At 42.4% G+C, this 27,793-nt stretch overlaps 2 protein-coding genes across 10 annotated transcripts in view; one reads left to right on the forward strand and one right to left on the reverse strand.

Moving 5' to 3' along the window:
- Positions 1 to 870: 870 nt before the first annotated feature.
- LOC309374656 (uncharacterized protein) overlaps positions 871 to 27,793 on the reverse strand; it is a 118,061-nt gene continuing 91,138 nt past the window's right edge. The window contains exons 1-6 of one of the 9 annotated variants that reach the window (XR_014170651.1): positions 12,763 to 13,129; positions 9,431 to 9,545; positions 8,294 to 8,453; positions 2,914 to 6,649; positions 1,173 to 1,536; positions 871 to 1,125 (exon numbers count right to left, since the gene is read on the reverse strand). Coding sequence is in view for 2 of the 9 variants with exons in the window: in XM_081919816.1 (XP_081775942.1) it covers positions 11,126 to 12,271 (1,146 nt within the window). In the remaining 7 variants the exon portion in view is untranslated. The other 8 variants (XR_014170653.1, XR_014170652.1, XR_014170654.1 and 5 more) reach the window with 8 other exon arrangements.
- Positions 17,298 to 23,143, forward strand: CFAP418 (cilia and flagella associated protein 418). The gene is made up of 6 exons (XM_081919884.1): positions 17,298 to 17,635; positions 18,911 to 19,010; positions 19,621 to 19,691; positions 21,235 to 21,300; positions 22,330 to 22,425; positions 22,850 to 23,143. The coding sequence occupies exons 1-6, from the start codon at positions 17,463 to 17,465 to the stop codon at positions 23,007 to 23,009; spliced, it is 666 nt and encodes a 221-aa protein (XP_081776010.1). The 5' UTR covers positions 17,298 to 17,462; the 3' UTR covers positions 23,010 to 23,143.

The following is a 27,793-nucleotide window of genomic DNA, read 5'->3' on the forward strand; positions in this document are numbered from 1 at the left end:
GTGCCCAAAACGTCATTCACCCCCCCAGGGGCCCCAATCTCATCCTGCACATCCACAGAAACTGAGAGACAAAAATATAATACTACCCTACCTTAGAAGGCTTTGTAAGGATTAGTGACATGATATACGCAAAGCGCTTTGAGCACTCAGGGGAAGAATGCTACATAAATTCTGATCTTTCCCCATTTGAAAGGACAGCATGCAGATTTTGAGGACTCTCTGTAATAATAATAATAATAAAAATCAATTTTATTTATATCCCGCCCTCCCCAGCCGAAGCCGGGCTCAGGGCGGCTAACAACAATAAAACAGTACAACAGTACAACACAACACTCTAAAATCATTCATTATAAAATTAATCCAAATCCAAATCTTAAGGGCTTAATAGAGCATTATTGCTTCCCCCTTCGCATTTGGCACATGTGCAGAGAGTTGCACACCCAAGCAGTGTACTGGGGCATTCCAGGGAACAGGAGATTAGTGCATGGCTTCCATATCACAAACCAGCCTTTTCTATTGCTCTGTGCTGCAAGTTACTCAACACCAAGCGTAATTCTTCAATATATTTTTTAAAAAATAAACACTGGCAGAAAACCAAAGAATGTACTGAAAGCCCATGAAAGGCGTTTTCAAACTAAACATGGAAAGAATGCTAGAGATAGAAGTGGTTCTGTGGTATCAGATGATGTCCAGCTTTTGTAAGAGTAACATTCTTCCTTCATTATATGCTCCTTATAGAAAATGGAAATCTCTACATTCCCATATGCTCTGTGCCTTGGATGTTATTCCTTAAACTTTTCTTTAAATTTCATCTCTCTCTCTGTCATGCACACATACTGTGCTGAAAAATATTTACAGTGTAGCTGTAAATATTTTTCACTCTTTTAATAGGAAATCAGAATTCACATTTTTAACAGGTCTCTGCAAACCTAGCCAGTATACCTACCTTCTTCATAAGTATCTACAGGCACCACCACCCCAACTTACGTAGGGGTTACGTTCCGGGCCCCTGCATGCACAAGTGAAATTTATTAAGTGGGGAGCACCCTCTAAACACCCTTTAAACAACCCCCCTTCGCTCTTTCTTCAATCCATACCAAAAATACTGTATCCAAATATTCACAACTGTATCCAAAATACTGTATCCAAAAATACTGTATCCAAATATCCACAACTAGAATTGAAGATGTGGGGCCAGCAGGAGGCAGGAGCAAGCAAGGGAAAGAGGCTGCGGCTGCTGCAGTACCCCACACGTCAGCTGTTAGATGGGAAGGCTGAGCAGCATAAATAAAGCCCCGCTGCACCTCTAGTCTCTTCCGGGCTTCATTCACCCTCAATGACATTCTCTTCTAGCTCTAGGGAGGGTCTCCTCACAAGCCACATGGACTCCCCAGTTCCCTCCTGCCATTTCCGGGTTTGAATTGAATTATTTACATCCTACCAACGCAGGTATATGTGGTCACGTGTGAGTTGATTGTGCATAAGTTGCAAAATGCCTGTACTGTATTTTGGAGTGATCTCCAACTGCTGCAAAATCTATATAAAAAAAGAAAAGAAAGCCTGACATCATTCACCCGCAACCCAGCACCGGAGATCTGCCGTAGTTTTGCCAATGCTTATAGGCACATTCCCAATATGTATTTTGGTGCAAATTGGAATGTATACCTGACGCAGGGCCATAAGTTGTAACACATGGCTAGCCCACAGTTGCAGCTGCTTTGAGGTTTTTACTACAATCAAGCGTACAAATGTTATTAACTAAATAAATTTCAGGCACCAGCATTTTGTGTTATTTTCACGAATAAACACATTTAAGTGCAGAATTTACTCCACCATATACATTTTTCTACACGTTAGTCAAATGGACAACTGAATTGCAAATTTCAAAGGATGTCTGTGTCTTGATTCATATTTCATTTCAGGAAGGGCAGATTAGATAGGTTCACCTGTAAATGCAACTCAAAACAAATTTCTCCCATCCCTAACTGCAGCTCACCTGAATGGTGCTTTTGTTTCTGCCATTAGTGGATGTCTATATTATGTTTTTATATATGCTGTAAGCTACCTAGAGTGGCTGGGGAAACCCAGCCAGATTTGGGGGGGGGTAATATATAATGATATTATTATTATTATTATTATTATTATTATTATTATTATTATTATTAAGCTAACACACACATTCTTGTCCTTTGTTCCATGCTTCTCAATGTACTTTTCCCTTGCTCTATTTATCCTGCCACTGGCTGTCTTCTGCTTTCACACTTGTGTTCTTTCTTAATTCCACACCTCTTCATATTCTGTCATTCTTAGGTGGCCATACTGACTGCAGTGTGAGTACGGTATGTTCTTCGCTCTTGAGCCCCTAAACAGTATTTGCCTGAGTGTCTGTGAGGGGTGAACCTCTAGACCAGAGGTTCTCAACCTTTTTGGATCCACAGCTCACTTGACCAACTACATTCTTTCTGCAGCTTCCCTGTGGGGCTCAGGAGCCCAGTTATGTCACCCCTTGCCTGTGGAGCTGGCAGCCCCACACCCCTTTTCACACCCTTGAAAACCCTTGTGGAGTGTTCCTTCAGCCTCCTCTCTTCTCCCCTCTCCTCGGGAGTTGTCTGGGCAGCCACAGCTGCCACCCCTGGTCTCTGAGCTGGCCCCCCTCCCCTCACACTGTCCTACAGGGGCCTGGGAAGCACCCACTGGCCATCCCCAGAGGCAACATTCACCTGGGGAGCTTGTAGCTGGGACTGCTGCACCTGTGCAAGCCTTTGGGAAGCAGAGACGTGAGAGAGCATTAGAGGAAGGGTGGAAGGAAAGAAGAACAGAGGCCAGTGTTGCCCACGGCACCCCGGTTATCATTCAAGGCACCCCAGGGTGCCACAGCACACTGGTTGAAAACCACTGCTCCAGGCTGCTTACCTGACTCCTGTGTCGGCTTTCTTTACAGTGCAGGTGAATTGAAGTCCTTCTGCTGCTTCATCTGCCACTCCCTTACAGTTTGCAGGTTTGCGCAGGGCCTCACCTCAGTGGATCTTGTTGAGATATAAACAAATGTGAGTGTAGTTGGGCTTGATAATACGAAGGTCAAGATGTCAGCATTTTCCCTCCGTTTTGCTTTCAGTGGCTGCAGGCAGGGTTGAGTCATCTTGTATAATAAACTTCTTTTTTCAACTCACGTCCCAGAGCATGGCAACATACTTATTACTCAAGGCCAGGGTTGGTTCCTATAGGAATTGTGATAAATAAGAGGAAGCCCATGATGTACACAGGAAAAATCTGCAAGAATCCATGATTCATGTTTTCTGTCACAGCGATAAAGAAAACATAGCCCTACTGCAGGTGCAACTATGCTCCTTTCTCTGGAAAATAAGCACAGCTCATCACGATTTTTATAACTGTGTAGGATATTAAAAAAATCATTTTGCCCTTTGTCACTCCCTGTTAACCACTAGTTTTCCTGCAGTATATTCAGTGTTTTTTTCTTAAAAAATACGTTTAGGGGGACTCTCATTTTCCTACACATATTGAAATACTGCCCTTCAATGAGACCAAACTTAGATTCACAAAATGTTTAGGGGTATGCGTACCTCTGCGTCCCCCCCAGAAAAAAAGCACTGAGTAGATTTAACCAAAACATTTATAAAATGCTCAATATCAAAACTGGATCATATCAAGCATATTTAGACTAGAGACAAAGAGCTGATGAAGGTATAATAGAGACATGGTTGCAAATAAAATCAGATTTGTAATCTTAGAGCTTGGAATCATACAAAGAAATGCACTTCCATGCGATGCAATTCAGGACTGCCAAAAGGACACACTCCTTAATGAATGGAATTAGCTATCATAACATGCAGCGGTGGTGAAAGGCTTAGATGACTTCTTTATTTTTTAACGAGATTTTTCAAGTAAATGAAGATCGCATTTGCATAATAGCAAACAAGACGCTTAAGACATAATGAGGAACTTAGCCCTGATGCTACTTGTGGATGCACAGGAATAAAGAGAAAACGCACACAATCATGAAAAAAATATACAGACTGCAATATGGAAAGCCAACGATGATAGTTTATAGATTTTAAGCTAAGGACCAAAATTGTTTAGGTTCATAATGGGCAATATAGATTTGAGGGGAAGACTGTTCCCTGTTGTCTCAAAACAAATTCAGCAAACAGAGATAAAGGGCTTATTATCCAAATTTACCTTTCCTTCACTCTTTCCAAGCATAGACAGTGATTTAAAACAGCATGTTGGAGCACCTTTTTTTGTGCTCTAGAGCTTTCCATGCAAAAGCCCACTCTTTAAAGCTCAATTGGAGCAAACGTCATTCTGTGGAAAACATAAATTGACGTTTGCTCTGATTAAGATTTAAAGAGTGGTTTTCACAGGTAAAGCTCAGGACAGATTTTTTAAAAATCCATTTGGACACGGAACTTTAAAGTGCGGACCTCTGCCTGGCAAAAGAGGGACAAAAAAATAAGTGTGGATAAGACCCAAGTAACTGAAAAAGATTTTTTTTAGATTTAACCTCTCTAAATTGTCTGTTAAAAGTGCCCCTTTTTTGCAGCTGGTCTTCTGACGTGTTAGTAGGGCTTCCTTGCAAGAACAAAAGTAATCCTGTATCTCTGCTGTTTCTGAAAGTTATCCTCTCACATTTTAGATGAGTATCCATTATTAATCTAAGATGAGCTATCTGTAGACTGGAACCTTTGAAATGTAATATCTAATAATGGATATTGGCACTGAATGCTGTTCTTTCCATGCTTATCATCTGGGGCCCAGGACCTGCACATCTCTGAGGGATTTCTGGAGGCCAGATAGGTTTTTTAATATAAAAAAGGTATACACATTTTTTAAAGTTCCATTGTGCATTACACATTTATGGTAGGCTAAGAAAAAAACACACCAAGAACTCTGGCCAATATAAGTTTCAATAGTGGGAGTGGTCCCTACTTGCAAATCAATAGTCAATTGTAACAAAAACTAATCATTCAAAAGTATGTATTCTGACAAGGATTCCAAACTCAAATAGAGATTCCAAACTCAAACAGAGATTTCAAACTCAAACTCATAAGGATATGTATAACACAATAATTCGTTACAGTATTAGAGATAAGAGTTTATGAGTAGAGATAAGTTCATGTTAGTCCATAGTCAAATCTGACGTGAAGATCTTAGTTTCAATCATTGAGCAGAAGTCAGAAGTCAATTATGGATCAGAGACCAGGCCAGGGCCCTGTGTCTTCCTGAACACGCAAACACTCAGATGGTGGACAACTTTGACGGCTGTAAAAAGAGGATTGGACAAATTCAATGGTACTCTGAGCCATGTTGACTCTTGCCCTCCTTCCGCGGTCATAGACAGTCATGTTTCGGAATGACAGTTGCTAGAAGGAGCACAGGAGGGAGGAGTGCTCTTGCACTCGGGTCCTGTTGAGAGTTTCCCACAGGCATCTGGGTTGTCACTGTGAAAACAGGATGTTGGACTAGCATACTACGCAACTGTCCCATTTTAAGCATTACATCCTAGCTTCTGATCCCAATCCCAGATTTGGCTGCCATGCTCTGACCACGCCAGAAGACAGGACCAAAAGATGCAGATTTTTTTCATCCTGCGCTGTGGAACATGTCAGTTGGAAGTAAAACATACCTTGCCCCCTCCCCCACAAGCCCACATCACCAATCTTCTTCCTCCTTCCACCATGGCTTTCCAGCCAATGTACTTCCGGAAGCCATTACCGCTGCGTTTCAAATCTTAGGAAAATAAACTTTATACTGTTTTGCTGGTTGCTCATGGAGCTAACCTAACATAAAATGTAACCAGCTCCCATAACCTTAATTTTATAGTAACAAACAATATTTCAAAGGTCCTCTGCTTATCATGGGAATTCTGAGACTTCACTGCATGCTAGGTTTACAGATAAATGTGCCATGAAAATAAGAGACTTTTTGATTGCTTTGAGGTGTTGTTTTTTCTACACTCAAGCAGTGTATGAAATAAAATTAATTTTTGGCATTTAAAAAAAAAGAAATCACCCTGCAAAACAAAATGCCTGTTTGATTAAATTCAGAGCTTAATCAAATAAGCCCAATATTTCCTCTCTATCAACTTTAGGCCTCTTCTTGCATTTTTAAAGGCAAGGTTCACGGCTGTCTTCTCTCACAGTTTTCTCTTGGAGGTAAATTCATTAATTATAGCTGCATGTATCTTCAAACACAGGTGTGGCTTGTGAAACTGTACCCATAAGTAAAGATTTATTTCCTCACATGTACATTCTGTTTTCTTTTTTTTTCTTCCCATGACTGTGCTTGCACTGGCATTCTGCATCAGTTTGGGATATATATATATATATATATATATATGCACACAATCAGCTCAATCCAATAATTCCTTGCAGGCACAGAACTTCCATCGCTCATACAAATCTTCCACCCACAAGCGTTTTCCCATACGCTTTAGTGGAGGGGGGAGTTCTGTGCATACATCCCTTTGCTTTCCCACTACATCTCATTAACCTACTTACAGACCTGTTTTGCACCATGTCTTCTACTTCTTCTTCTTCTTCTTCTTCTTCTTCTTCTTCTTCTTCTTCTTCTTCTTCTTCTCCTCCTCCTCCTCCTCCTCTCTCTCTCTCTCATACTGCAAAACATACAACTGCAAAGAATAAAAATGTGGTCTACTATGAATGGTTTCACACAAACTATACCACTGGCGGGAAACCTGCAACCATCAAGATGCTGCTGGACCACAATTCCTGTAATCCTTGCCTACAAACAATGCTGGCTAGAGCTGATGGGAAAGTCAGGTGGCACCTGGAGAGTCGGGTGGCACCTGGAGAGCCACATTTCAAGAGTAAAGGGGAACTCCTGCATCTCGTGCAAGAAGGAAGTTGTGTGAAGATCTATGTATGCTCCCAGAGCAGAAGCCACTCATGTACCTCTCGGCAGGCAGAGCAGGCAAGTTGTCCCTTTGGCTGACATCACACTGGAAAGGGACAAGCTTTGCATGCAGATAAATATTTGATCCCAGGCAATTCTTGTCAAAGGTGTCATGCAGAAGGTGGTGGCAAAGAACTCTGTCAAGCACCTGGAGAGCCACTTCCAGTGAGATTGGCAATGCTAGGCTAGAGACGGAGAAATAGTTTGATGTGGTAGAATAAAGCTTCCTTTCATAGAATCACAGAATTGTAGAGCTGGAAGGGACCACAAGGGTCATTTAGTTCAACCCCCTGCGATGCAGGAATCTCAGCTAAAGCATCCATGACGTCCAACCTCTGTAATCCTTTGTTTACAAAGAGAACTGTTCATAAACCATCATCATCCCATGTGATGCTATGCACCACGTTTAACTATTAAACTCTCCTGTGTTAGATCTGTTTTCCATAGGAAACTGCCTTATGTCAGGGCAGTCTATTTGTCCACCTCAATCAGACCTGTCTGCTCTGAGTTCATTCTGTTCATATGTGTGTGTGTGTGTGTGTGTGTGTGTATTGTTTAGTTGTGTCTGACTTTTCGTGACCCCATGGACCAGAGCACGCCAGGCACTCCTGTCTTCCACTGCTTCCCGCAGTTTGGTCAAACTCTTGTTAGTAGCTTCGAGAACACTGTCCAACCATCTCATCCTCTGTCATCCCCTTCTCCTTATGCCCTCCATCTTTCCCAACATCAGGGTCTTTTCCAGGGAGTCTTCTCTTCTCATGAGGTGGCCAAGGTATTGGAGACTCAACTTCAGGATCTGTCCTCCCAGTGAGCACTCAGGACTGATTTCCTTTAGCACATTAAATATATCACATTAAATATGGCCATGCTCAGTTTCTGCTCAGTATCCTGCCAATGCACCAAAATCTGAGAAGTTTCACCCAGAAATAGAAGTTATTTCCACAAATAATTGGCCAATTTCAAAGCTGTTAGGAAGATTGTTACCTTGCACCACTGGTGTATCCCCATAGTGAAGGGTGCTGTAGACATTACTTTATGAGCACACTCCCTAAGAGATCCTGGGCAAAGCCTCAAAGGATACCAATGATTCAGAATAATTTGTGCATGTGTGCCATTAACCGCTAAATTTGTCAGTGCCTTGCACGCTATAATGACTTAGCGATCTTTGCATGTTTTCTAATTACTGGAGCCCCTTCTTGCTCTTAAAATTATGCCTTCATGTTCTATGTAATTACCCTAAAGGGGTGAGATCAGAAGTTGTGCGTCACCTGCAAGATTAAAAAACAAAAACATGGATTTTATTCTTTCTCCCTTTCATTCTCTACCTATATTGGCCAACTAATCATATCAATAAAAGTACCTCTTGCTTTTCAACTTGCAGGTGATAATTTGGGCATTTTCCAGAGACAGTTACTAAAGGTTGAACCTGTTTGTACTGAAATGATTGCTTCAAATGTAATTCCACTTGTGTCTTGCTCCTTAAATGTCACACTGCAGTGCCCCCTGCTGGTGGAGATATGCTAAAGTTTGAACAAAATCATTGGAGTTGCTTGTGCTTTTTAGCGACGCTCTTCTCACAGCAAGAAACATAATATTTCGCAACAATCTTAATCTCATAGTTTTTCTTATCCCAGCACTTTGGGAAATCACACAATTTCTCTTCTTGAAAAAGACAAAATTGGTGCCTGTGCAGCAATGCTGTCTTGCCAGCCGTGAACTACATCCCAAATTGGAGCTCTGTTGCTTAAGCGTTTCATAGAATTGTAGAATTGCAGACTTGGATAGATCCCTGAAGATCATCTAGTCCAACCCCTAGCAATGCAGGGATCTCATCTAAATCATCCATAACAGATGGCCATCCAAGCTCTCCAAGAAGAGGAGTTTGGATTTGATATCCCGCTTTATCACTACCCGAAGGAGTCTCAAAGTGGCTAACATTCTCCTTTCCCTTCCTCCCCCACAACAAACACTCTGTGAGGTGAGTGGGCCTGAGAGACTTCAAAGAAGTGTGACTGGCCCAAGGTCACCCAGCAGCTGCAGGTGGAGGAGAGGAGACGCGAACCCAGTTCACCAGATTACGAGTCCACCACTCTTAACCACTACACCACACTGGCTCTCCAAGGAAGGAGATTCCAGGTCCTTTAATTGCAGGTGTCGAGGCCTGACCCTGGAATCATTTGTATGTGCTCTACTAGCAAACTGCAGTCTCTCCCCCCACCCCAAATGTTTGGAGGAGCCAGGTTCACCTCCCTCCCAGGAGCGGTTAAAAGCAGCTTCAGACCTCATACTTGTGAGATCCTCGATATCCAAACACAACCAGTGGCAAGATTACAATCCCCAGGCTACTTCTCTCACCTCTCACAGGCCTTTTGGTGCACCACATGACCCAGAAAAACTGCCTGTGGACAAACATCGGCTCCCTCGGCCTATAGAGCGAGGTGAGCGCGCAACCCCAGAGTCGTCCGCAACTGGACCTAATGGTCAGGGGTATCTTTACCTTTTTATGCCTTCTGGACTCCTAGGTTGGCAGGCTTGTGTTTCTTCAGGTTATCTACGGTCCTGACACTTCTCTTTCTTTAGAAATGAAGTGCTGCTTGCTGAGCCTACAGGATCTGAAACAGCGTGCCAGAGAAAGCAGGTGTGGCATATTTATTTTTATTTTTTGATGGTGCACTTAATTATTGCTGATTTGGAAGTGGGAACTTTTTGATACACACCAGCATAAGCCAATGGTGCTTTTTTTCTGCCAGAAACTCTTTTACAATTGTTTGCTATACCTCATAGAGATCAAACAGGCATGGTTATGAGTGGAAATTTTGAAACTGTGCCAGATTCATTAAAAAGGATACTGGCTCATGAGTAGGGGTTGATTTTGGGTTCAGAGGGTGTTTTCTCTCTCCCTCCCCCCTTTTTTTTAATTTGCATTGCAACATTTATTTATTTAAAAACATTTTCCTGCTGTGTCTTGTACATGCAGAAACACCTGTGCTGTTACAGAGCTGACCTACTTATCCAAAAATAATTTTTCCTGTGTGGCTGTAACCACTTAAAAATATGTTATTCCTAGGCGAACTAAATTCATAGGGGAGATATTCCAGATCTTTTAATATACAGGCATATTGGATGGCTTAAGAGACTGGCAACGGGTGGCAATATTTTTTAACCTTTTGTGTTGTCAGTTCAAATACAGTGCATTCAGCATACACTGTACAGATTTCCTCAGTCAAGCTGAGTATATGTTTGAAAGTGCTTAGCCAGTTTGGTCCATTGGAGAATGTATTAGATTTATGCCTAGGACAATGCTTGCCCCATTATGAACTCATTTGGTGTCTTTGGGTCAGTCAGCCTCAGCTATCCATCTGTAAAATTAAAGAATTATTGGCATGCTTCTTATCTACGCCGTGTAGGTATGGGAAATCAGGTCACATCTGCTGACAAGAATCAAAAGGCACCAACTATCTGCACTTTCCAGAAACAAATTTAGTTCTGAAAGGCTTCCTTTGGATCTTTGCCATAGATATCTTATTTGTAGGGTTTTGATTTTCTTTTAGATGTATATGCTGTTTTTGTGCTGTTTCTAAACTGTTTTTGCTGTGTTTATTGTACATCACCTTGAGACAATTGTATCAAAAATGAATAATATCATCATCAAATTGCTTATTGGACCCCACATAGAGCCTTAATAGCAAAAGGACTGACAGTTCAAACTAGGAGGGGGAGTCACTTGCCCAGGAACAAGGTCCACATTTAATCCAGATTCACATGGAGCAATTTTTTTTATAAAAGGCAGCCCCTTCTAGGATTCACATAACCATTGTTCAAAGTTCCAGCAAGGCTGACAGTCGCTTGCCTTGGTGAAATGCCACTTACATATTCATTTAGATACCCAGGTGTTATGTACAACCCTAGCTTGCACCCACATTCCTTTGCCTGGATTATCTGTTTCCAGCATCTTGTCAAGTTATAGACTTAAATAACACACAGTTCTTTCCCACAACTATAAAGAATAATTTCACAGTCTCTTTTGCTGGCCTTGCATTTATTCAGACATGCAAGTTCCCTTTCTGCTTCAGCACAGCAAGATTACTATCCATAATCTCTGATTCAAAAAATGCCGGCAGACTCTTGGAGGGATGGAACAATCACAGCCTCTGGAAAGAGGATCACTATGCATTTGGTGACTGAAACAAGATCATTCACATTGTTCCATTATTCCTCCAGCTAATGCATCTTTTCCTTTATTTCCCCCCATGTATTGTTGCATCTCAACCAAATGATCCTGTATTTCTTTGTTAGCTTCACTTGCGCCTTTCAGATATTTGCACAGCTCCTGTATACCTTGACATAACGCTTTGCATTTTGTCTCCCATTCATCAGCAAAAGTCTTGTATGAATTAGACAACTCAATATGGGTGTTTTGTTCATTGTGGGATCTCTCTTCCATACTAGCTCGCCGCTGTACTTTTGCCTCCTTCACTTCTATTAAAAGATCTGCCACCTTTTTCCGTAGATTTTCATTTGATTTTTTTAGTTCACTGATTTCCTTTTCCATGCAGGACACTTCTTCTTTCTTGTTCTGCAGGTCATACTGAAGGCCCACAATTTCACTTCTTTTTTCCCAAGCAAGAACCAGAAGTTCATCTGTTTTTGCCTTCAGTTCTGTAGCCAACCGAATGTTCTGATTATGCAAGAATTCTTTTTCATCCTCCCATTTTTTCTCAGAATACTTTATTGATCTCTGTAGCTCATCCAGCTTTAACTGTAGCTCTACCTTTGCAGCATTGGCTACTGTGAGCTCTTCTTTCAGACGTTCTACATCTTCTTGAATGCGCTCCAACTCTTGAGCTGACTTCCCCCTTATGACTTTGGGCGTCTTGGCCATATCAGCCAATTCAAGGAAGACAGGCTCATCCCCTCCACCAGTGGGCAAAATGCAGGCCTCAATTGGCCTCTTTGGACTACTAGTGGCATCTCCCACTTCTGGCATAAATTGGCTCTCAGGCAATCTTCGTTTCTCCAAAATAAACTGCTCTACCTTTGGAACATTCAATGCAAGGCCTGCTTGGGACACACTCTGCACAGATCCTACCTCCTCATATTCTCTGGCAACCTGTTTCTCCTTTATTTCCCTTCTAAACACCGCTAATTCATACTTCTTCCTCTGCTCCCATTCTATCTGTTTCTGATGCTCCATCTCTCTCTGGTTTCTTTTATTGTCCTTCATCATTAATTCCAATTCTTTCTGATTCTCTTTCGTTTTCTTCCTCTGTTCCGCTTCCAGACGTGTCATCTCCAGCACCTCCTTTATCCTCCAGTAGTCTATTGAGTCAAGCTGCATCCTTACAAGCCTCTTTTGACCTGGGTGCTTTGTTACAGGGCATTCTTTAATTTCTCTCCTCAGACCCAAACAAAGTTGTCACGCTTGTTCTGCAATCAAATTTTGAAGCATTTCAAGGTGACTCGCTGATTTTATTACACTGTTTCAAAAATCCCACTAGCATGTATCTCACACATTCAAATCTTACAATGCATAACTCTTATATATTAATAACCCATAACTTCAAATCCCACACCGCTGAGGCCAAATTGTGAATCTGCTCTAGCAGATTTAGCTCCTATATATTAGGATCCTACTCTGCTACTAAATTTTGATCCCACTCTCACAGTTTTAACTCCTATCTCACAGCTTTGGAGCCCACCAGGCTGCCAACAAATTGTGACATTTCCTGGGCAAATCTACAAGCTCCTGTCCCCAAGTTCTCACTAGAGTCAGTTCCTCAGCTACTCCTCTAAGTCCAGACTAAAAATTCATGAAACTGCCTATTCTACCTTTAAGAACAACTGTCCTAACTCTGTTACATATACTTCAATTATGCCTCTCATCTTGTTCGCCCTTTCCCTCAGACTCTCACAGCCAAATCTCTCTCCTTTCAACTGTCATTTTCCAACCGACTCTCTCTACCTGTCATTCAACTTTAACTCCGCCCACCATTCCATTCCACTTCTCTGCTGTCTGTCCTTATTGCACTCACTCTTCTGTCACAGTCAAGCGTGTGTGGGGCTCATGATGTGTAGAGAGGCCCTAACCAGGAAGGTGCTGCTATCCCGCCATAGAATCCCAACCACCAAAATCTGAATCCCCACCTGAGTCATGCAGCAGTGCCTCCAGTGCTTTTTTTTCCTTAAAAAAAAGTTTAGGGGTACTTTCATTTTGACTCAAAAAAAATCACCATTTTATAGTTCAAATCAGGGAAAATAAATGCAGTAAATGGACAAAAGTACAGTCGTACCTTGGGTTAAGAACTTAATTCATTCTGGAGGTCCATTCTTAACCTGAAACTGTTCTTAACCTGAGGTACCCCTTTAGCTAATGGGGCCTCCCACTGCTGCCGCGCCACCACCGCACAATTTTTGTTCTCATCCTGAAGCAAAGTTCTTAACCTGAGGTACTATTTCTGGGTTAGCGGAGTCTGTAACCTGAAGCGTCTGTAACCCGAGGTACCACTGTACAAAGAACAAGCTTCCATTTGAGATTCAGGAAACGTTGGGAAAGGAAATGGAGCTGCCATCGGAGGTGGTAACAATGAAACTGACCAATCACCATGCTAGATTCCAACTCCTACTTCACACATTAAACGCCCGCTTCTGTCTGAGACTCAGGAAACACTGTGACAGGAAATGAGGCCACCATCGGGGGTAGCAACAGAACTGACAATTCACCACACTGTTCAACGGAACTAGCAATTCACCGTGCTAAAGAAGAAACTAAAAAAATTAAAAGTTTTAGTTTCTTCTCCCATTAGATTCACAAAATGTTTAGGGGTATGTGTCCCCCCAGAAAAAAAGCAGTGAGTGCCTGTAAAGCAGCAGCAGCGGGTTCCAATTAGATTTCACTGAAAGCCACCACTTCCCCACGAGCAAGGGAAGTTGCAAGGAAGGCAGGGAACCTGTGGGGGCACCACCTCTTGGGGTCCTGCTGCCTGAGGTGGCTGCCTCAGCCTGCCTCATGGCCAGGGAAGCGCTGGTCCTAACAAACAAAGGAACTGAGGAGGGGGTGAGATCCAGATGAGGTGGGAGAGGTGTTTTGGCAAGCAGGTGATGGTAGGCAGGGCTGGTGAGTGAAATGAGCAAGGACACAGCATAATAAATATATATACACTTCCATTTCCAAGAGTGTGAAGGGAAGATGGGGCGGTGCTGCTTTGTCTTTGAAGCTCAGACATCAAGCAACTGAAAATTGGTCAAAATTGTGTGAGTGATGTATTCATCACCAATATGGCTCATCCTCCGCCCCGCCCGCCCCCCACACTTTCCCCATCACTTTGCTTACTGCAGAAAGTCTTATCATGGGGAAGAAACAGCTTTGCTGCGCAAGAGCTCCAAATCAGCTTGAGTTGTCTAAGCTGAATTTGCCAGCATGGGATTGAATTCCCCCGAAAACATAGAGTATGCTCTCAGTACTCTATCCCTATCCGTTCTGATATTGCTGTCCATGTACACATGTACATGGGCACTTGCTAAAGCTGCTTGGGAACTGAGCCAAAAGGGAGAAGGTGCTATTTTGTATTGCAAATGTGTGCCGCTGCATTTCTGAGGGACACCTGAAAGGCTGCCAACAACGTATTTGACTTGTACATTCCTTAAGCCCCTCGCACTGAAGCAACAAGTGTTCCCTTTCCACATGTGATGTATTTTGAGACAAAAGGTTTCTTTAAGATGTCCCCCCCCCCCCCCGCAAGCCTTCAGGCTCCTCCTGATCCTTTTTCAAATTACAGAGATGATGGTATACCAGGGAGAATTGTGATTAGTCTAAACTCTCCACAGCTGCGAGAGATGGATGTAAAAATTCCACTTGAGGATCCACAACTTCTGGACTCAATTTACCTACATGACACCACGACCTAAACCAAGGGAGTGCTTGAAAAAGACTTGGAGAGGCATCAGGGCTATTCAGTTTCTTCCATAGCATCAGCCACTGAGGGGCTCACAACCGCCCTGCCCAACACGTCTGTCATTATAGGGCAGTGATATTATAGGAGCCTTGAGAGGTGGAGGAAGGGGAACGGAACAACAATATAAAAAGCTCCAAGTACAAGAGAATCTAAAGAGGGCTTGCAATTCATTACTTATGGTACCAAGAGGATTATAAAACACCTTGTAACTGAAAGGCTTCGCCTGTAGCTGTTAAGGACTGCAGGCTTTGCTTTTTCTTTTTAAAGAAAAAAAGGAGTCTGACGAATGTTGAGCGATCTTGGCAGGAGAAATCCAGCAATAGGTTTTCTGTCATTTTGCTTAGAAGAGACAATGATTCTTAGTTCAGAGGGGCTCTTCTGATTGTTTCCTTGGGTTACCAATCAAACACAACATAACAGAGCATTCCCTCTCTGTCACTTTTATGAATGAATAGAAAGAGACAATAGTGGCCACATGCCAAGGACTTTGAACATACGGCACACCAAACAGCATTTTATACCTATACACATTTGGAATATTTCATGGTACCTTTGCAGGTCCGAAGAATAATAGTTATTATAAGGCTGATAAAATTCAAGAGAGGAGAATACACATGTTTCTTAATTACACTTCCTGTATAAAATGTGAAGCTGTACTGGTTTGCAAAGAGGATGGATAGACAGATAGATATGTAATATATATAACGAAAAATGGTAAGAGTAACAAACATGGAGGTAGTCTGAGCTGATTTGTTCCTCATAAACTATATGCTCCATCATCATAGCTTAATAAACAAATTAATTAAAGTGTAGAGAGAGAGAAATATGTGGCATTACTTTTCAATAGTTGACCACCTTTCTTTAAATTGGTCATTCTTAGTGTTGTATATTTTCAGTCCTGAAATGCAATATAAATTTAAGTCAACAGGGCAACTATATGTCATTTGCCCTGCTAGCAAGCTAGGTGGTGCTGTTGCTTGCCTTAGTATATTTTATAGAATCATAAAATCGTAGAATTGTAGAGCTAAGGGTCATCTAGTCCAACCCCCTGCTGTGCAGGAATGAGAAAGAGCAGAGGAGGCCACTTTGAACCCACAACCGCTCAGCCACATTGTTTTATTTTGTATCAAAAAGGGAGTGCTCTTATTTTAAAAGAAGACATCACACAGTTGCAAATGCCTTCTTGCACTGCCACATAAAAAGACACAAGAATTTATCATTTCACAAAAATAAAAAAAGAAAGTGGGGGGAAGGAGGACCAAGTCGGCAACATACAGCTTCAGGGATTAAAAAGCTGTAGCCCTCCAGGTGTTGTCCAACTCCAAGTCCATAATACTACTTCAGTGGCATTTGCAAACAGTTGTACCCCCATAGTTGATTGCTACAAATAAAGATGGATTCACATCGAACCTGGGTTTGAAAGGCATACATACAGTGGTACCTCGGGTTAATTCGTTCCAGAGGTCCATTCTTAACCTGAAACTGTTCTTAACCTGAAGCACCACTTTAGCTAATGGGGCCTCCCGCTGCCGCCGCGCCACCAGAGCACAATTTCTGTTCTCATCCTGAAGCAAAGTTCTTAACCCGAGGTAATATTTCTGGGTTAGCGGAGTCTGTAACCTGAAGCGTATGTAACCCGAGGTACCACTGTATTACAGCCATCTTAGTCCTATAGTAACTTCCAGGAGAAAATTCTATGCACCCTTGCAATCTTACACACCTGTCTACGCACGTCCCACAGGCATCAGTGGGGCTTAGTCCCAGGTAAGGTTGAACAGGGCTGCAGCCTTGGAAAGTAAGTGTCATTGAGTACAATGAGGCTTACTTCCGAGTAAACATTAGAGGATGCTCTGTGGTCCAAACAAGAGAAAGAAAATGTAGGAGGCTGACATATGACAGCAGGGAGAACAACTGCGATTCGGTGCAGAATAAAAAAAAGGGGTTGCGCTTGTCGTAAAAGAAAACACGTATGAATTCGAAAGAGCAATTTTTAAAAAAAATGCTTATTGTAAAGCTATTTTGGGAATAAATTTATAACTGCCCTAGTTGGAAAGCCAAACCCCAGTGCTCTCTGTTGCACGGTGCATCCTTATAGATGTCTGCCAAAATGTTTATAATGATATTTTAACTGTGCTTAATCTTGTTAAATCATTTTAGGCGGTTGTGGCGGCGAAGCAGCCTAACAGGAGACATTGCACAGGCAGACGCTGCATTCCAAAGTGAGCTCAGTTGTTGTGCAAGAGGCAACACGTATGTTCTGTAGTCGTGGCCGAGTGGTTAAGGCGATGGACTAGAAATCCATTGGGGTCTCCCCGCGCAGGTTCGAATCCTGCCGACTACGTGCAGACAAAAAAACATTAATTTTGTTTACGTGCTTCGTGAATGTGACGTTCTGCTTTTAACTTTCAACTCCAGACTTTAAGGAATGGGGCTTGTTTATTTATTTAACCATTCTCCGCGGCGGCTTAGACGTGGGGGCGGAGGGGGCGGGGCGCGCCTGCCCTCGCCCTTCTCCCCCCCCCGCTGCTACCATGGCAACGAGGGGAAGGGGGGTGAGAGACGTGAGGAGAGGCTAAGATGGCGGACGACCTGGATGAGCTGCTGGACGAGGTGGAGAACAAGTTCTGCCGCCTCTCGAGGCGAGACTGTTCGGAGCGAGGCCGGCCGGGCCAGGGGCGGAAAAGGAACCGCTTCCGCGAGGAGGAAGAAGAGGCCGAGGCCGAGGCCGCCGCGGCGGGGGAGAGGGCCAGGTGAGCACTGCGCATGCTCGCGCCTTTCTTCCCCCCGCCCCTCCGAGATGCCCCTAAAGGGGAGCGCAGTTTCAAAGAAAAGTATTAACGGCACTTCCGGTTCCCAGTTAGCGTGTAGTGCAAACTTCAGAAAGCTCCGAAGCCTTTAAAAATAAAATCCCTCATTTTCTAAGCGTGTTTAGGTTGCACTCACCAAGCGAAGTTACTATGAAAGTAGCCCAATTGAATTAAGTGATACTTCCGAGCAAGCATGCAACCGTTTGCGCATCTCAGGCTTCCCCCCCCCTTCCCCCCGCCCAGCCTTTGGGCAACCCACGCAAAGAAAAAGAAGAAAATACAGCACCAAAGAAGTGCTTCGGCGGAACATGCCTTTCCCTTGCCTTGTTTCTTGTGCGTGATGATGATACTCCTGGCCCGCACAGGAGCGTGTTTGAGCGGAAACCAGAAATGAGGGTTGTGCGCGACTCTTCCGCGTGTTCTACCTCTGTGGCTGCCGCTTGGTCTCTCCATTCTACTCCCTCCCTTGTTTCCAGGCAACGTGACGCGCGACCACCCAGCTGTTACTGCTGCCAGATTCTTAGCTTGCATGAACACACCAGCGTTTCCCAAGTCCTTCAGACTATCCCCATCTCTGCATCTTTTTAACATTCTCCAACCATAGCTCTCAACTTTTCCCTTTTCTTGCGAGGAATTCTATTCGGAATAAGGGAATGACCCTTTAAAAAAATGGGAAAGTTGACAGCTATGCCAACACCCCCTCTGGCTTATCTCCCAGACAGTTTACCCCTCTTCCCCTTCCACCAACTGCTCCACTGAATTAAGTCAAACCCAGGAAAGATGCATCTCGAGCCACAGTTGCAGACCACAGTCTGTGCATTTATTTTATTTCATAAAACTTAGGCACTGCAAACAAACTAACTAACAACGCGGTTTACAGAATATAAAACAGTAAAATAAAATATAAAAAATCACAACTCCGCTTTAAAACGTGCAAAAGTTAAAATACTAAAACAGCTTGAAATTACCTCAGCTTTCTAAGCATCTGGGCAGGCTTGCATATGATAGCAAGTATCATAGATGAACAATCATTGCTTCCTCTCACCTTTGTGGGAAACTGTGTTTGGCCACCGTGCACACTTGGAGACAAAACATGTCGTTTTCACGTGTGACAACTGCCACTGGGGTTTTAAGTGTTTGAAGCGGTTATCCCCATACTTTGGCCAGTGTCTTCTAAATAAACTTACCAAAGGATGCTCCCCTTCCATTTCTTTCCAGATTTTCCAAAGTATTGACAAAAGGTGCTAGTGAAGAAGAAGACATAGATGACATAATTAAAGATATCATCGACGAAAACAGCTATGCCAAAAATCTTGTGGTAGGTCAAGACAAAGCAACCTCTGAGGAAAGGGAAAGTTCCCGGGGGGGGGGGAGTGTCAGTCAGAACCTTTGAAGAAGAAAGCCAGATGAAAAAGGAAAGTGGTGAAAGTCTAGAGCAAAAAAAGACAACCTTCCCCCACAGTCAAGGATGGGGTTCCCTCAGGAGTAATCAGTCAGGGCTGCATGGGGGTGGTGGGTAGAACCAAAGCCAAGGAAGCAGAGAAAACGTGTTCTGGATTCCCTAAGGCTAACACTGCTTTAGTTTTCACATCAGATTAGAACTTCTAGTCCTATGCATCAGCCAGAGCTGTTTACTCCGGTCCAGAACCCAAAGTTCACATTAAGAGAATGGGCACATCCTTACTGGAGGAAGGAAGATGCTGCCTGACTGATGGAGCAGTGTGGTTCCCCATGGACCTTTGCTGCAGCTGACTGCGGAAGTGGGAACCATCTGTGAAGCCCTCGTGTTGTTTGCTGTTTTTCTACCCTCTGTCTTCCTCCTCTTCTAGTAGACTTCTGGTCGTTGTTATTTGGAAATAAAAGCAGGAAAACTGTACCATGCTCCTGGTTTGTGTTAAGAGGTCCCCATCTCTCTCTCTCTTTATTAGAAACATAAATCTAAGTCACCTAGCCCTGCATCTGAAAATAGAACTACCTCCATTCAAGCTCATGGTAAGAGGTAAGTAAAAATTACATGAGTGAGAAAACAGCTAATTTCAACTTGGCTCCATTGACAGTCAGTAAACAAAAGAATGCATGGGTTGGATCAAGTGACTTAGTTGCACTAAGACTGCAAGCCTGTACACACTTACCTGAGAGTAAGTCCTATTGAACTGAGTGGGATATACTTTTTGCTGTTAGTTCTCATTGAAATCAATGGGACTTGAGTTATTTACATTGCACCATTGGGTAGGTCACTGCCCCAAAGAGCTTACAATCTAAAGTGCAGGATAAGCAAAACAACAGTGGAAGGGAAGGCAGAGGCAAATTGGAAGAATGGTATGGCTATTTCATTTATGTGTGCATAGGTTTAGGCTGCAATCTAATGCCAGGTTATCGGAGACTAAGCCCCATCGAACACGGTATTTCCATATAGCTATTTCTAGGATATCACTGTTCATCAGAAGCTAACTGTGTATGTTTCCTCAGAAGTAAATTTGTCTGTGTTCAACATGGAAACGATAAAGTTCTGCCAAAAGATCCATATAGGGTATGTGTATTTTGAGGGTGGATTAGAGGGAAGAATCTTACCCGGGACGCAGTTTCAAACTGCAGTGGTACCCTGGGTTACAGACGCTTCAGGTTACAGACTCCACTAACCCAGAAATACTACCTCAGGTTAAGAACTTTGCTTCAGGATGAGAACAGAAATCGCACAGCGGCAGCGGGAGGCCCCATTAGCTAAAGTGGTACCTCAGGTTAAGAACAGTTTCAGGTTAAGAACGGACCTCCAGAACGAATTAAGTTCTTAACCTGAGGTACCACTGTACAGGACAGCAAGGAAGAAAGGGCAGATTCATTTGAATCACTGCTAACTTTTCACTTTGATTTCAATGGCACCTTAGTGCAACTAGCATAGCATGGATCCAACCCTATGTTTTCAGTGGACAGAATGTTACTGCTGTGTTGTATTATTGCTGGTTAGGGCAGCCAGATGCAAAAGAGAACAGGGCTCCTACATCTTAAATAGCTGTGTGGAAGATGGAATTTCAGCATGTGTGTTTGTCAAGCTATGCTCTACTCTTTAGCTTCTGCTCTCCCTAATGCTGACAGTTTTGTGAGTATGTGGGAGCACCAGCTGATGTTTATGAAGTAATGGTCACATCAGTTCTTCTTTTAACTATATAGAATATGCCATGAAATGAGGGCAGGGGAATTTTAATAGCTTTTCAGAACTTAAAGCTCCATGTTGATGATGATGTTTGCTTGATTTCTAGTCCCTGTTGTGTTTGGTAGAAATCCTGCAGGATCTGGAGTATTTCCCTTCCAGTTGGGATTTTTGCCCCCAAGATACATATATCATGCAGATAATAATATTACCATTTCTTCTGAATTGTCCTGCCTTATAGTTCTACAAACAAAAGGTTTGTTGAAAAGGTACACATGCTCACTAGCGTAATGACACCTGAGAAATCAAACGATGCAAACTTTGCAGGCAAATGGTTTAAGGTGGGGTTTCTTCTTCAAAACTATTTCAAGGCTTTCCAATTTAATTCTTGTAGATGTTGCCCTGTATATCTTGGTGGAAGCAGCGCACCGCATGGTATAGGAACAAATATTTCTCAGAGGTAGGCATTAAAAAAAATAAAAATACTGGCAATTGCATTATGAGACTTTCATGTTTCTCTTACTGCTATATTAGGAAGGAACATACTGTAAGCTGCTGCTTTATACTGAAGCAGACTGTTGGTCCATCTGGCATAGTATTGTCTACACGGACTGGCAGCAACTCTCTGGCATTTCAGACAGAGGCATTTCTCAGCCCTTCTTGGAGATGGCTGGGACTGAACCTGGGAGCTTTTGCACCATCTGTGACCCTCTCCACCCCCACCCAAGCTGCTGCACACAGTTATCTCAGCCTGTGGTCTGGTAGCCACAAGGAGTCAGTCTGAGTTCACTATTCAGCTGCATCAGCCAGTGGCAAGGCAGGTGAGAGAAGCCCCCAGCACATGCAGGATTCAGCCTATGTTTGTTTAGATTTCTGTATACCACCAGCATTCGCGTGTACAGATCATGCTTACCCATGTTAAAGAAGCATATGAATCAGAAACACAGAGGATCTTGGATATATGTTCACATAGTTTCACAGACATGATCCTCTTGCGAGGAGGGAAGTGGTGAGAGATCAGCTGTGATGTGCCATAAAGGTCAGTTCCCATAAGGATTTTTCCTAGGCTAACTTCTTCCTGTAAAATGGAGGCACCCAAGCTTTTACCCATACATAGAAAAAAGGGTGAAAATTGAAATAGTAAATACCAGAGTTGCAGCCTGAGGTTTTATCTTATTGAATGGTAAGAACCGATTTTATTTAGTGGAGGTTAATTTTAAACAGTGGCACTGAAAGCTTAGAGTGTAACCATTCTGTTTAAAGGTTAGTCTAGTTCTGGTGTGTTGGGATAGGAAATGTGAAACAGAATATTCCTTTCCTTTTAACAGCTGTTTATTAAATTGTGAGTTTTTTCACACTTCTGTCAAGATTTAAGAAATGCACCTATTATGAGATTGGATAATATGCACAAGTTTAATAAGTTAAGAAATTAGTTGATTGAACAGTTCCATGTGTTTAATCTATAATGTTTGTAATCTTTTTTGGACAGAACCTGTGATCAGCTGCGGTGTACTGCATGTGACTTCCGCGTTTTGCAATACGATGACTTTCAGTGGGATCAGTCATGTGATTACCTCTTTTTCAGGTATGCTTTGTGGGTAATATTGATAGGAATATTTGATGTGTCCTATATGGTAGTGGGGTATCATATAAATGTTGTGGTCCGTAAATGTTCTGATATCAACTTTACAGAATTGCAGGTGTGGATATTTCAGTACATAGATTGGGGGGAAAGCCTATAGCAGAAAGGCCCAAAGGCTTTCATTTCAGTGACAAGGGTAGAGTGTCTTTGTCTTTGTTCCACTCTGTGGCTAATTGGGCAATGATTGGCTGTGTAGTTCTGAGGGAGTTGGTTTATTATTATTACTTATTACTATTATTATTATTATTATTATTATTATTATTATTATTATCCCATCCATCTGACTGGGTTGCCCCACCCAGTCCAACAAATGTAAAAGAATAATAAAACAAGAGCGCTGTTGAAATAGAATATTTTTGATTGGTAGGAATAACATGCCTGAATTCCGCAAGTTGAGGACGAAGATGCTAACCAAGAAAGGATCGAGGGCCTATGCTTGTCAGTGCACTTGGAAATCAATAGATGAATTAACAGACCTCACTGTGGATCGACAGCTCCGCTGGGTTTGCAGCAAACACGTCGAATGAAGTTGTCTTTGTCATCCACATGCTCATTTCTGTATGAAGGCCATCTGTTCATCGCTCAGCATCACGAGTGGTGAATTGAGTGTGTTCCGTGTACACTTAGATCTTGATAATCCAAATACAAACCGTGGACTTTGCCTTGTCTGCAATTCCCTTGTGAACTAATGGAACTGGGGGGGGGGGCATAGTAAGCCGGAGACCTTCTTCGGCCTAGAGGACCAGGCTGGCAGAACTGTTGAGTACTTCCAGCATAGCAGGGAGACAAGCTGAAAGGCATCAAACAAATGTAGAAGCGAGAGAGACATCTGAAAAGAAAGAGAAATCTGCCTAAGCTAATACTTGGGTTACAACACTTTTTGAATATGCGTGTGGGATATTTTGGCTTTGGCTTTTTACCTGCAGATGTGTATGTAGGGAGCCAATCTTCAAATTCATATCATTTCGGAGTTGTTTTAGCAGGATGCTGAAGCTTGCTTTCAGAGCAAGAGCAGATATCTTGGGACAGTCCAGCGATGGGAAGGAAAATGACACGACAGCTCCAGCATTTTAATAAGCTCATTTGTAGTTGTGAGCCAGGTCCTTAGGCTGCAGTCTTCATGCATGTCACCCCAGGAATCAGCCCCACTGGACATGGTGGTACTTGCTTCTAAGTAAACATAACTAGAGTTGAGCTAGGGTGGAGCTTTTTCCGCTCCCTTAAGTCTGCAATCCTGTGCACACTCACTTGGAACAAAGTCCCACTGAATTCAGTAGGACTTACTTCTGAGTAGAATGCATTGGATTGAGCCACTCAAAGCTGTTCATGTAAATGATATTGCGATGGAGCCTAAACAATTTTTTTGCAATGATATTCAAAATCAATGTATTTTTTTGCGGGGGACAAAGGTAAACGTCCTATTAGGTGTAGGGTTATTCCACCTTCACTGACACTCTGTAAGTTTTAAGTTATCAGAAAACTGTTGTTAGATGTCTATTTCAGTTGTCTTTTGAGACTGTCAGTGCATCCACATTCTATGTTTTAATCTTTGTATCGGAATACCAAATATAATCAAAGCGGTTCAGAACTCTTGCATTCCCATTTCCATCTTAAAAAAAGAATTGAGCCGATGGGTGATGCCCAGGGTTAGTAAGACCCAGAGCGGACATATTGAAATGAACTGGACTTGCATAACTAAATTCCCTTGATTTCAGTGGGTCTGCTCAGAGGATGACTTAGCAGGGTTGTATGATTTAGCTGATCCTGAATTATTTTCTCAACCAACACGTGTAGCACTATTCCAGGAGTTTTTTCTGTAGCACTGAAAGTTTAAAAGCTCATTGAAGCGTAAACAATTGTAGCAAGCAAGTGGTACTCAGAATGTGGGAAACAATAGCACATTTGGAAAAAAATTGTTGCTCATACGATCTCAAAACACATCATCCTATGCAAGTTGTATTCTTGACATATCTGAATAAGTTGGTTAAATTTCATATATTAATTGCCTGTTGTATTTGTTCTCTTTGGCCCCATGGTGTCTTGATAGCTAACATGCCTGAAATGTTAAATACATGCATAGTTTGGTATTTATGAAATAAGGAATGTGAAACCCACTGAATAATTAGTAAACAGCACTATATAAATACTGATTATTATTATTATTATTATTATTAAGAGATGGGGTAGGGAGTGAATATAAATATTGGTTACTGATGAGAGGCAGGGTTTGGTGTGACTGATCCTAGCCAGATATAGCTGGCTGGACCTAAGGTGTTGTTAGACCAGGAATGAGGAGTCCAAATGTTGGACTCCCAACTCCCCTCAGCCTAGCCAACAGTCAGGAAAGTTGGAAGTTGTAGTCCAACAACATCTAGAGGGCATCCCTGACTTAGACAGTGGTTGACACAGCAAACACCACTAGATTCTATCATCTTTAAGAGCTAGTTCTGTGCAGTGTAAGCCAGGAGGTTCCTCAGATACAAATTCACTAGGTGACCTTAGACAAAGCACTGGTCCTACACACACACTATCTGCAATATGTGGAGAACAGCACAGGCCAGTCTTATCAGGTTACTGTTGGAATTACTGAACTATTGTGCTTGAAGAACTTCAAAAGCCTAAAAGGTGCTATATACACTGTTGACCTGTGCCTCAGTGTGTTACAAACAAGTACAGCAATTTGACTTCTTAAACAAGACTTCAACTCGGGTGGTGGGAGGGGATTAAAGAAAAGGATCTGATCCAGACTTGGATTGTAAATGAAATAGAAACAGTAATTGGCAATTTAAAATATTGCAGACTATATCTGAAATATTTTAAATTTTACACATTTTACACAGCACAAGACATTAAGTATCATGTATTTAGGTGCCCATAAAGTGTTTGATCATCTTCATTGGTCCTTTTCATTTTGTGTCTTGGAAAGAATAAATGTTGGTAAATATTCGACACAGGTAATCAGAGCTCTATATTGTCCAATAATGACAAGAGTCCACGTCAACCGATGTGATTGACAGAGTTTTAAAACATACCTAAACAGGGGTGTCCCCTTTTCCCTTTGTTATTGGTTCCTTCAGTAGAACCATTAGCTGAAACCCTTTGTAAGAATACAAAAATGCTGAGTGTCATAATAAATGAGCAAGAACATAAAAGAAAGCAAAGCTAATTCATTTTGATAACTGAATCTGGGAGGGGTGGTATTCAGAGTAGAATGTTACTTGCTTTCATTTGACTTACCTGGTTGATCTTCTGTTACACGCTCTGTGTGGGTCACTGACGTATTATTCTTTCCTACCTGTATTACTATCTGATAATGGAAGTTGTACTTGATGTTTTGTTTGTTTTTTTAAAATTAAAACACACGCTATAAATGCAAAGCACAGTATTATCCCCTGCAGTCCTGTAGTTTTCATTCTCTCAATGATGTTGGCAGCTCAGGTCTCTGAAACCTGCAGGATTTAGGGGCTAAGTGGGCATGGATAGAGTTGATTCTGAGCCATCTGTTGGGAAAGCGGTTGACCTACATAGGCAGTCTGAAGGGAGGGCTTCACAATGCCACGTTTGAAGCCAAATAGGATTCTTTCCCCCCTCAAGAGTTGCTGAAAGGGGGGGCTTATTTACATGAACCCTTTGCTCATGGCGAATGAGATACCTGAACTGTTTGCCATGAAAAAACTCCATGAATGGGATTGCAAAACCTTCCAGCGACTATTCGGGGTTTAAGAGCATCCAACTGCAAGCAGGCCAAGTATATGAACTAGCCCCAGGATGATTCACAAAAATATCTTCCTTTTCCATGTTTTTCCCAGCGCACACTAGCTTTTGGTCAACCCAGCTTTGACTTGTACAAGTTGGTTTGCTGGATGCTTCAAATCAACATTCATACTGAGAGACCCCGATCACACTTAGAAATTGATGGAACACATTGTTAGCAACGCTGGTCTGTGTCCACTCCTGCTGACTTTTATTTATTATTTTTATTTATTAAATTTCTGTACCACTCTTCACCTGAGGATCACAGGGGAGTTTCCAATATATGGAGAATGTATAAGGTAGTCCTATTCAAAATGGGAACCTTAGAGTGTGTTTATAATTTTAATGCCATCTGTGAGTCTGGTACTTTTACAGAGTACAAGAGGATAGGTTTTTGCTCTGAGGAGCTTATAAAGGTCACATCTACACCATACATTTAAAGCTCATTTATACCACTTCTACAGTCATTGCTCCCCCCCCCAAAAAAAAAAAATCCTGGGAATTGTAGTTTGTCCCCACAGAGCTTCTGTTCCCAGCAGCCTTGGGAAACTACCATTCCCAGCCATCTGCTTTAAATGTAACAGGGGAAACAACAGAAGAAGGGAAAGCTGATTGGTTCTTCATAGTTGACTGAAAAATAATAATAATAATAATAATAATAATAATAATAATAATAATAATAATAATAATAATATCTTTATTGTCATTGCCCCCTCTCAGGGACAACGAAATTACTTGGCTGCTCCATCCACCCAGATAGGGCACTCCACTCAAAATCAGAACAACTATAAAAACACTAATTAAAACAATATAATATAATACAGCAAGGAAGATTAGATGACTTTCAAAGTCCAGGTTTCCCATTCAGGGCCGAGATCACTCTGGAGAAGAAGCTGTTCTTGAGACGGCTCGTTCTTGTCATCATCGTCCTGTATCTCCGTCCCAATGGCAGGAGCTCAAAGAGACAGTGACCAGGATGCGATGGATCAATACTGGTTGTTGGCAAATAGAACAAAATATATACGCAGAGATTTATGGATAATTGACAGGTGAGTGATCACCACCAACCTGTCTAAGTGGGCCTGCTGGGGGAGGGGGAGATAAAAAGCTGTCTCAGTGGGGCAATAAAGTTCTTCAGAAGTAAAAACGCTGGATTTCCCCTGTTATGTCTACAGTGGTACCTCGCGTTACAGAAGCTTCAGGTTACAGATACTTCAGGTTGCAGACTCTGCTAACCCAGAAATATGACCTCGGGTTAAGAACTTTGCTTCAGGATGAGAACAGAAATCGCACAGCGGCAGCAGGAGGCCCCATTAGCTAAAGTGGTACCTCAGGTTAAGAACAGTTTCAGGTCAAGAATGGACCTCCAGAACGAATTAAGTTCTTAACCCGAGGTACCACTGTACTTTGGTTCTTCTAGTATGATGCTGCTCCTGCCCTGTGCTTTTAGCATTAGCCAGGCACCCAAAATTAAGCTGAATCAAATCAGCATTTTATTTCTATATGAGGAAAAGCCCTTTTAGCCGCTTATTTGGGAGCCTGTAAGAGCCCATTCTGC

Source organism: Podarcis melisellensis, assembly GCF_964234715.1.
Source record: "Podarcis melisellensis genome assembly, chromosome: 7".
In the NCBI taxonomy this organism is placed as follows: domain Eukaryota; kingdom Metazoa; phylum Chordata; class Lepidosauria; order Squamata; family Lacertidae; genus Podarcis; species Podarcis melisellensis.